At 33.5% G+C, this 11488-nt stretch overlaps 1 protein-coding gene across 2 annotated transcripts; it reads right to left on the bottom strand.

Annotated features, from left to right (window-relative positions):
* Positions 1–314: 314 nt before the first annotated feature.
* Positions 315–6622, bottom strand: LOC117682625 (uncharacterized). Of its 2 annotated transcripts, XR_010714198.1 has the most exons (9): positions 6501–6622; positions 5921–5983; positions 5785–5826; positions 5605–5643; positions 5437–5496; positions 3560–3637; positions 3238–3349; positions 1085–1565; positions 315–923 (listed from the first exon to the last, which is right to left on the bottom strand). XR_010714198.1 is itself a non-coding variant. In XM_034450644.2 (7 exons), the coding sequence occupies exons 1-7, from the start codon at positions 6540–6542 to the stop codon at positions 3284–3286; spliced, it is 390 nt and encodes a 129-aa protein (XP_034306535.1). In that variant the 5' UTR covers positions 6543–6622; the 3' UTR covers positions 3126–3283. The 2 variants fall into 2 exon arrangements, 1 of the variants encoding a protein (XP_034306535.1); XM_034450644.2 differs by lacking the exons at positions 315–923; positions 1085–1565 and having other exon boundaries at positions 3126–3349.
* Positions 6623–11488: the final 4866 nt, after the last annotated feature.

Genomic DNA, 11488 nt, shown 5'->3' on the forward strand with positions numbered 1-11488 from the left:
TAATTATCAACTTTTTTGAAACCCTTGGGATTTTTTTTAAAATTAGACTGATTTCAACCGTTTATAAAAAGCCGTCTGTTCAATGATGTAATTGTCAAAAGATTTTGTAAACCAAATTGTTAAGCGCATCAAATACTGCATTGTAATTGAAAATAGCAAGCTATTGTGTAAATATACATGTATCTTCGTGTTACATTTCAACATTGCCCCCTTTTTGACAAAATAATAGCTCTTTTGTTTTTAATGATACATGTACGGCACTTTTTTCCTCAATGTGTTTTAAAAAATATTGAAAAAATTAAAGAACTAAAAACACATGTTAATTTGTTTAATACTTATTCATTCAAAGAGTATCCACAAATATTGTCAAAATAATATAGGGTATAAAATTTGAATACAATCGGTGACTTCAATGTATATCGTTAGACAAGGGTTTCCAATAAGTAAGGAGATTCGTCACTATGCATGGAGCTAAGGCCTGTGTCCGAATTCGAATCGTTTTCGTCCATACTTTTCGTCCATGCGAAAGAACAACCTCCAATCGGGCTCGTCAGCCTTAGAGTAAAGTCACCATATTTTCGCGGGTTTTGTACGCATAAATCTACTTGTGAATCCGTTCGCTGATTTATTCATCGTTGTCCAGAGTTCGTGGCGGGAAACTGGAAGATAGGATGGTTTTGTTGGAACCTCTCTTGGTGGTTGGTTGAACCGAATTCGGAATCATTTGAAGTATTGTCTGTATCCACTGAAAACGAATCTTCGATGTCGAACGATTTTTTTCTTGGCATTCGTTTCTTTCGAGTCTTGTTCACAGCTTCCTTGCAAATCCTTGTCTTGTCATTCCATAATGGCGCCGATGTTGACGTAGTCAGCCTCGCTATCGTTTGCCCGCCTTGCCCAAAGTTTGATTCCTTTGGAATTCCCTATAAAATAAAATGAAAGAAAAATAGGTTCTGAGGCTAACGGTTGTTTTGTGGGCTTTTTAAGAAACAAGAAATTAGGATTACTAATATAAACTGGACAAAAATCATCAACAAAAGAACGTAGTTATAATGAAACTGAAAACAACTCTTTTTCTACTCACACCTTTCATGTGAGCAATTTTGGTGGCTACTTGTTCTTGGTACATCCATGGGTATGCTTATAAACATAGCCAAAATGGCTAACGTCTTTATAATACATGTACTTTCTATAGATATATACTGAGCTAATAAACTCCAGGAGATTTGCGAATTTTTCTTTTTAGATTTACTCGCACTTTGTTTTCCTGTATTCCAGAAAATGTATCCACAGTATCTAATAGTTATAATGAATATCAAAAGCATTGCACAAGCCATTTGAATAAATCTGGCAACAACAGGATTCACATTTCTTGAAATGAATCCAAAAGATGCACAATCTGACAAATTCAAAATCATCCATAATGGAATGCCATATCTCGGAGAAAATTCCTGATGACTCTGTTGGATCTTTTTTCTCGGATTTCCACAGTTTACTAAATACGATGTTTGAGTTTGACCAGTTTTCTTCTGATTCATCAATAATCAACTTTTGCTGGATGTGATCTGAAAAATAAATCAACAACAATGCGCTTGTTATCAATTACGCAACATATCGAAAACAGGGGAGCGAATGGAAACTCTAATTTTGATTAGATTGATGTTTACTTACTATAAATTAATTTCATATTGTTTTACGTAAAATTTGGACAGTGTACATTATGGTTATATAGTACAATTCTTGGGACTTAAATGGATTCAATATTACAATTATATTTGGGGGTTTGGGGCCATAAAAAACAACAACTTTATCATGCAATGAAATCAGCAAAAAGTAGATTTGTGTATCCACAACTGGTTAGTTATCAGAGCTTTAACACGTAATTTTCTGATGTAGACATAACACTTCAACATTATCACCATAGTATAAGGCCTTGTTTTAAGTATTCCAAGAATGTTTGACAAAGACAGCAAGACAATTCAATAACAAAATAATACTTACCGTATTTCCAGATCAAGAAGAATGAAATTATGAGTACGAAACCTACTACTGAGACCACTAAAGGGTAATGTACTTCGCTGATTTAGAACTTGTTCCTTTCAATTTGGTTCCTCTAGGCATTTTTGTTTTTACCGGTGTGAATACTGTGAACACGAATAGAATAGACACCGGGAACCAGACTATTCAATATGATTCGTCCCCAATACAAACCGTACCCCATCAAAAGAAAGCATGAGTGTGTACTCTAAATAAATATACACTACATCTTTTCCCTTAAATATGGACAAAAATATACGTAAAGTGATGTCCTTGATAAACCTGTAAAGAAATCTTTACATGAACTGAAAACCATATTTGCAAACCATATTATTGAAAAAAAAAATATTCTGTTGGATATTCCAGTTACATGGTATCTATGCGATGCGTTTATAATAATAAAGAAATGAATTGATCTCACACTCACCCTACCACAAAACTCTAGCTCGTTATTCTTTAAAAAAAGTAACACTTTAAAGATTTTTATTTATAAATTTCATTATATTATTTATTCCAATGTAGTATGGGGGTTCTTTTTAAAAGATTTTAATTTTAGAATTAAGGAGTCATACACAGGAAACTACGTGATGGAGTTAATGCGAGACCGAATCACCCCCCCCCCCCCCCCTTTTAAGTTAATTGAGAATATCCTTTATTTATAGCAGCAGGTCTGCAAATCGCGGTCTGAAAAAATTCGGATGAACGATCTGGTTTAAATCCTGCAATAACCAGCTATTTTCCTACGCCATTTAGAAAAAAAATATATGTATATATCATGTTCATGCAAAATACCTACAAAACAAAAATCAAAAGATTACCAAAAAAATCTTTATGTATATACATTGAATGGTATCTGAAATTAAGATACATTGATAATGATAAATCTTTAAAATGATTATCATAACGTCAATAACAAAGAAAGGATTCTAACGTTACATGTGTTTTAAAAGTACACACGTAAACTTTTCACATGTGAACATTTCTCCTGGTCTGCGCACTTAACGACCAAACTGTTACATAAACATAGTTGACCTAAAGGTTACATGTATTTGACTTTACAGTTACATGTAATTGACTTTACAGTTACATGTAGTTGACTTTACAATTACATGTAAATGTAAGTGACCTATTACAGTTACAAGTAGCTGACCTATAACAGTTACATGTGGTTGACCTTACAGTTACATGTAGTTGACTTACGCCTCGAGCCATCATTCTGTGCTTGATTTGTGCCTCCTTTTTTAATTCAAAGTCTTCTTAAGGGGGCCATTGCTCTCCTTAAGAAGTTTACGCCCCTCCTTATCCATGATGTCTACAAATTCACGTACGAATTAATTAATATATAAGTAAATGGTGGTTTTAAAAAGACATACAGATGTACTAGAGAAAAAAAAGTAAATGAAGCAGAATCCCCCCGAGTTTTGTACATGAGCACACAGCATGCAGTAGGTATGAATTATAGATAAGATACATGTTGTGTCAATTACTTGAAATGATGACAACAATGAAATTATGTACAAACCTTTTTCTTTTTTGGATATTCTATATTTGTGGCATTGAAAAATGCCGTAACAATATCCCGGTGGGCGATGGGATCAGCCTGAATAAAATTATATCAAAATTAGATTAAAAAAAATAACATACAACAGCTAGAACCTACCCCGCCATGTGCTACATTGTAGAATTTCTTATACAATATGAAACGAGTATTCTTAATGACTTGTAACACGACCTTTCTGACGATCTCACTAATTTACGTATGCATATTGAAATTACTTCTCAACCAGTGGGATGGTTTTGCAACAGATTGAAATATATATACGGACCAATGTTCATCAATCGCGGTCTAAACGCTTGATGTGCAGATAGATATCTTAAAGAAGCGTGGTCACGATTTTGGTCAAAAATCATTTTTCCGATTTTAAATTTACAATGCTTCATTAAAGGTGTATGGTCACTATTTTTGCTCAAATTCTATTTTTCTGTTTTTATCATTTACAATGCTTTAGGAATGTATTTCAATGATCAAATGAAATTTGAGAGTCAGTCGTTGAGTTATGAAAAAGATACAGGGCTCACAGTTCTTTGTCATGTAAACAAGACTTGTGCACTGTTTTTTTTTACGTAGGTTCAATAAATAAAAAAAATTTCAAGCTGATTTTTCTATCTTCTTTTTTCATTTCAAGCATCAATAAACAATTTCTAACGTTTAACACATTCATTTTAGGCCTAAAACTGGAATTTTTACAAAACCTTTGTACAATTTTGTTTTTTACAAAAACTTTGTTTACATAGCAAATAATTGTAAGCTCTGTAACTTGCTTAAAACTCAACGAATGGCACTCAAATTATGGTTGCCTATTAAACATGCCTTGCTGAAGCATTGTAAACATTAAAATCGAAAAATAATTTTGACCAAAATCATGACCATGATCCTTTAAGGCCTTTTTGATCGACAACCAAAGTTTGAGAGTCATTCTTTGAGTTGTTAGTTAGTTACAGAGCTTACAATTCCTTCCTATGTAAACAAAGCTTTTGTTTACATTTTGAATGTTGAAGCGAAAATTCCAGTTTTAGACTTAAAAGAAATGTGTTAAATGTTAAAAATCATCTTTTTTCTTTTTTTTTCATTTTAAGCAAAGTGGTATTTTGAACGTATGTAAACAAAAACAGTACACACGCCTCGTTTACATGAGAAAGAATTGAGAGCCATGTATCTTTCATATAACTCTGCGACTGACTCAAACAATTTATCATTAGAAATGCATTCCTAAAGCATTGTAAATAATAAAAACAGAAAATAAAATTTGACCAAAATCGTGACCATGCCCCTTTAAATAATTATTTAAGTGTGAAATATGTAACACAGTCATGAGTGTGTTTTATCTAAAATCATATTTACATACTTTTTTATTTGTTTTCATTGTTATCCTTTTTTATTCACATTTTTCTTATCTTTTTCTACAAGTGAGGGAAAAATATGTTGATGCATTGAAATGGCGTTGGTATAAACTAGTAATGTACATGCAGTTCGAAGAAAGTGAATGTACATGTACAAGAAATATAGGGATTTATAGTTGAGTGATGTTTTGTCGTAAATTTTTTGGGTCAAAATCAAAACGACCAAAATAATTGGACAATGTGTTGGGGTGGGGTTGGGGATAAATACGAAAAAAAGACATTGCATGTTCGCCAAAGGGAGGTGGGGTGCCAAGTGAAAGAAAACCCGGGTCTGACTTGTCCAACAAAGGCGCTCTCTGTTTGAATCAGTGAGTATAGAAATGATTTTTTTTTTAAAACAACGTTGACTATTTCTTGTAGAGATGACTATTTTTTTCACTGATTTAAATGACAAGCGCCTATGTTTTCAAACCGCATATAATAGATTTATATTCTTACAATAGCTTCGATGACAATTTCCTCCTCTGCTTCATCAAGAATGTCTTCAAACCAATCATCCTGAAAACGATTAAAATTTATAAAACGCCATTTTGTATAAATCAACAAATTAACATGGAAAGTTATTACGAAACTGTATAAACTAACAGGGATTAAAAAACAACTTACCAAATTTGATACGATTAAGAATTCACGAACTGGTCTTGGCTACAAAAAAAAAACGTGCATTGTACGTCTGTGTATCAACTGATTGAAAATATAGATAAACTTTCATTAATATTTCATAGTTTAAAACTAACTGGCGATTAATTGAATAAATAATTGTTCAGAATAAATTAGGTTACTTACTGGCTCGTGAGGGGGGAATTGGGGTCTGGGGCTGATTAAGTACTGTAAAAAAAGTACAGAAAAAACATGTTATCATAATGATTCAAAATCACCACCTAGAATTAGAATTTGAATAAAAATAAATTAAAGTCTTTACCATTTCAATCTCAGCAGGAGTGTATTGATGGGGAGGAACGTAGTAACTTACGTCCCAGTATGCCTACAAAGGTAAGATATCGCGTTTAACTTTCTTGCATATAAAGGTATAGTACGATAGTATATTCAGATATACATGGTACCGATCAGACCCAACCTAACACCAGAGTAAACCTCAACTAAACCCTGGGTTTTCTTTCTGGGTTTACTTTGGGTTTACTTTTTGAAAATTTGGGTCCACTCTGGGTTTACTTTGGGTTTACTCGAGAATTGCTTTTGGAGTTAACTATACGCACTGAAGGGTGAAGCAGACCTGTATTTTATCTTATCATCATACTGCCTGTAATTCCTGCCCCTTGCATATTCCGAATACACATGTAGCGTCTGCTTTCAGTGTATTCTTCTGATCGGGGTTTACTCTCTGTGTCCACTCTGGGTTTACTTGGGGTTTACTGTGGGTCCACTCTAGTAAACCCAGAGTAAACCCAGAAAGTAAACCCAGGGTTTTGTTGGGTTTACTTTCTGTTAGGTTGGGTCTGATCGGTACTGTACGTAGAATATTTGTAAACTGAAATACTCACATCGGGATATTGATTTGTATGTCTAATGATAGGCCCAGCCATCGTGGAAATCTGCTAAACTCTGAATCTATACAATACGTATGACGTCACAACACAACAAAGATCTGACGTCACTATGACAGTTTCATCTATCCAATCAGAAAGAGGGATTTGTCACGTGTCTGAGTAACAGACGCAGAGGACTATGGGTAATACACGCGCGGATCCAACAATATTTTTAGGGGGTCCGAAGGATATCTAAGTTTGCCAAGAGATGAAATGGGGTGGGTGAGCTATATTTTGGGTAAATTTATTATGTAAATGTAAGAAATTGAAATTTTCAGGGAGATTAGAGGGGGAGGGAGGCCTGGGACCCCCCTCTAAATCCGCGCTTGTAATAATGCCTTCAAGATAATTAAATTTAAATTACATGTATATTATCTTAAATAGCCATGTTGAACATTTTATTTGAAGTAAAAATTTTATCAAGAAGGAGGGTTATCCAATTCTGTATAAGTGCAGATATACTAATAAAATAGTATGGGAACATTTTTCGATAACCCACAGAGATACTACAGAACAAGTTTTAGAAGGATATGATTTATATTTATAAGAGTAGCTCTATAATCCAAGTAATACTATATTCAATATCACAGTTAAAGGACGCTGTAAATTAAACAATGTATTTATTCCTTGTTCTATTTTTTTTGTAAATACAGCATTAAAACAACAATAAAATGACAAGAAGCATGTAAGGGCGATTTTATATCAGAAGTCTTCGTACCATGTATGCATTATGCTAACACAATGCCCATCTCATTTCTTTCACATATATTTGCCTAGATATCAGGTCCTGGCTACAAACTCCGTTACCTCCTCCGACACACGAAGGTTGACACCACGATACACGATACGTGTACGTTCTGTGTCAAAAATACACGTTTGTTCCTCACAAATTGCTTAATTTGGGTCAATATTTCCAATATAAATATCATACTGCAGTTTTGTACTTTCTGTATATTAAAAATACTCTCCATGCATATGTTCCTATGTCGAACTTTGCATCCCTCATGAGGCATCGTCAAGGCAATACTGGTCTAGCTTGAAGATTCTTCATTTATACATGTGAAAACCTACACATAAACATCGATAATATTGGCGATTTGGTCTCAGAGACCACTTTCCTTTTACACTATATTATCTCTTGAACAAATCCATCATGCTTTGGTTTTAAGGGAAAAAACACTCGAAATTGAGTATAATGCATAAAATTTGGTTGAAATCGAGCAGGTAATCCTAAAGAAAAGGAATTGGAAATGGCGACATCGACAGCAGTAGGGAGCTTCCATCCCGGGTTAGCTGAAAACCATTTAAAATATGTAGAACTAGTACTACATACATTTGTATTACAAATAAATTGAATCCACGGGTTTACTCAAAATAGAGAAATTAGTTATCCCTCTTCACTTGTGTTGGCAAACTCGGAGTTACTGTGAGAAGTTACAATTTAATTAAGACAAATTTAGTTTAGCAGTGTAACTTGTGGTGTAACTTGTGAACTTCACGTGAATTGCACGTGGATATCGTGCTACAATATACATGTACAAATCATTTATTCTAAATCAAAATTCACTCCATATTCTCTTCTTACGTGAAATTATATACTCGTGGCTCAATTTCACGATTCTTAATTTCAACGAAAGACGATAGGAGAATATTAAAGTCTGGTAACGCCTTTAGTTCTAAATATATAAAACTTTAAAAAAAAAAAAAATGCAAACATACATGTTTATCTAATATTCCTTTCAAAATCGATTTTTAAAGATATAAATTTACTAAATTAATAAAAAAAAATTTTGGCCTGAGGAAGATCAGAAATAGAAGTACGTGTAAGGTGGACAGTAAAGACATCTGGAGGAAAAGTTTAAATTTACATGTGACGTGTTACTTTATATTATACGAGTTTTACTCTTTTGTTTACAGTTATCATAGAGCTGCATGTATTTTACATGAGGAATTATTTTTAATTTGATATTTAAACTTCAGATAAATAAGATTTATGGTATTACGATAGCTTAAACCCTTTTATATAATTGATTTGATATATCTATAAAGTATCTCTTTTGAATCATATAGGTATATCAATGGTGAAATCATATTTAAAGAGATGTTTCGTGAATAAAGTTATTAAAAATAAAATAAAATTTTGATATCGATTCTAAGATTATCTTTCAGCTTCGAATTCGAAGCTACGACTGTTCAGTAAGTCTTATATATAGAATACATACATGTACATGTATAAGTGTGCATGCATGAGGACCAACGAAATTAGACGGTATGATTTTATGCAAAAATTTAGTTAGTAGCGATTTCTTTCATAAAGCTATACAGGGCACCAAATTGTACTCAGATAAAACTTATAGAAAACCCTTTTTAGTACGTCACCCACGCACCTGTCACCCCCTCCCTCTTTCCGGGTACTTATATGTGACTATTTTAACCACCTATATCCTTTGAGTCATTGGTTTTACTATAGTCTGTCCCAAGTAATTGCTTCCATCACTTTTTGATGCTTTTTAATAAAAAATATACATATACATGTGAAAGAAATACAGTTGAAATCGATGAAAGGGAGAATTTCCAAGATGACTTCATTCACACATTATCATTTTTCCTTCGAACGAAAACAGTTCCTTATGGAGATTTATAATGGGGAATGTTTAAATCTTTTCTCCACTCGGAAGTCACTCAGAATACCTCGCACAATTTTTCAATATTATCATCCGGGCTTTTAATGGCTGATGTAAATGCAAAATCCCCGTAGACGTTTTATTTTGGGTGTGTATTGAAACTTGCTCAAAGCGGTAGAGGGGGCGTTTCAAAACAGATAATCTGGACATTTTTCATATTAGTGGATGAACGTAGTTTGAGCACAAAGGTATGAATGATTATCGAGATATCAAGTAAAGTGCAAAAACTCGAGCTCGGGACAGAGTATGACTAGTGTTTTAACGACCCTTCCATGTTTATTATAATACAAGTTGCTGTCCTTTAAAAAATGACTACAATACGTGGACCATTTGCATGTGTTTTCAACGAAAACGAGAAAGTCTTAAGATTATCAGAGATTCCACCCACTCTAGCCCCCTGCTTTTAACCACTAAATTTGTACGTTGTATTACGTATATGAATAGCCCTGACTTTTTATCTCAGAATTGAAAGTGTTCATAATTCTAAGATAATTATGATATATCTATTAATGAAGTTTGCATGTATAGTATCAGGCATTCGGCGAATTCTACTATTTGCGCACACATTACGATTTGTAATACTTTGTTAACTATGCAGTGACAGCTTTGTATAAATTAATTTCATATTTTGATGCATCTTTCTTGAGATTTAAACTTTTATACAGTGACATAATTATTCAATCATACTTAAATGCTTAAACATTTTAATCGGGAAGTACTCTAGCCTCGCCTACTATAAAAGTAAAGTTAAGTTACATGTGTATTCGGAAAATAACATAACATTGCAAATTATGCTATTTGATGCATGTTGTAGTTTCGACATAACATTAACTTATTTCATAATACCGAGCGCAGCGAGAGGCGGGCGAAGCCCGCCTCGCGAAGCGAGGATTAATGGTAACACGTATATATAAGAAAATCAGTGAAAAATGAAAGTTGAATCAGGGGTACTAAGGCCAAAAAAATTTTCTTCCAGCCCTGGGCGCTGCCATATTGGCAGCCATTTTGTTTTTAAAAAGTTAGTTTGATCATTGATTGACTGGTACTCATCGATGTTTATTGCCCCTAAACTCGATTAAATAAGTTCCAGTGTTTCAATAGAAGGTAATTTGAAGTAAAAGAAATTAAAAAGGAAACCAGATAAGTTTCAATAGTGCTTCAATCAAGAAACACGACTTGTTCTATGTATGTCTTATCAATTATCAGATGGAAAATAAAAACATAAACGTCAAGGAACTGATCTTTTAGATTCTGAATAAAGTATTCAATTTTATTACATTGACATTCATATGAATTAAATTGATGAACAATGAAAGAAGAAATAAAAAAAAATTCGGAATCACGTAACTCTCTTCGGCTATTTCCGAAGACAAAACTTGAACGTTTTACGTCTGAAATATGACGTCATAATGTAGACTGAGCACGCGACGTTTAGTTTAATTTTGACGAATGATTTGAGTAGGCAATCATACTAGCGGATCTTACTTTGTGCGTTTTAAATAGATTTTATTATACAAAAATTAAACTACACTGTGTTAAATCTGCGCTCGGTCCAACGGTCACACCGTTTACATATTATTGACAGTTCATATCACATGCCGATCATTTCTTTAAAAGGAATACTTTGTTTCTGTACTGTTTACCGACAACTTTACAATAAAAGCGCCTTTGAACTTATGTGTGCATATGGCATGGAATCCCGATCCCGATTCAGATAAACGTGTGCTAGCCTGGTTCCCTGAGCTACCCATTACGCACAGGAACCAGGCTAGCTCATGCGCAGGCTGAATTTTCCCCATAGCATCCGGTTTAACCTCGCTTATATATTTTCTGCAACAAGTCTGCGTGGTTATCCTTTTTAAACTTCATTTACACCGTCCCATTTAATTCACGTACAGTCATTCCTAAGTAAAAAATAAAATAAAAGGAAACATTTATTTCTGCAAGTCAGAGACTTTTGATGAGATTACTGCAGGTTTTAAATCTACAAACTTTTAAAATTTGGAATTTTATTAATTTTTAAGTATAATCTCGAGAGCAAAGAAAAAAACCACAACAATCTAACTTTAAATGCTTCATTTTACCATGCGTACAAAATCTCTAGAATCCAGGAGCCCCCACAGGTCTTTGCCCCATGCCTACAACTGGCGCCCTCTCTATAAACATCAAATCCTGGATCTGTCACCACAAACTTGAGTTTAGGTATCAGTCAGTAATATCACACTCCTCAATGTTGTTGCATCAAGAATTTCTTGAGAA

The sequence above is a fragment of the Magallana gigas genome, chromosome 5 (genome assembly GCF_963853765.1).
Source record: "Magallana gigas chromosome 5, xbMagGiga1.1, whole genome shotgun sequence".
NCBI classification, from domain to species: Eukaryota; Metazoa; Mollusca; class Bivalvia; order Ostreida; family Ostreidae; genus Magallana; species Magallana gigas.

Bases quoted from the DNA above. Each gene is read 5' to 3' on its own strand.
- LOC117682625 (XM_034450644.2), bottom strand. From the start codon at position 6,542: ATGGCTGGGCCTATCATTAGACATACAAATCAATATCCCGAT. The intron at 5,984-6,500 runs GTGAGTATTTCA...TTACCTTTGTAG, and splicing joins ATACAAATCAATATCCCGAT to GCATACTGGGACGTAAGTTA. The intron at 3,638-5,436 runs GTAAGAATATAA...AATTTTATTCAG, and splicing joins AAATTGTCATCGAAGCTATT to GCTGATCCCATCGCCCACCG.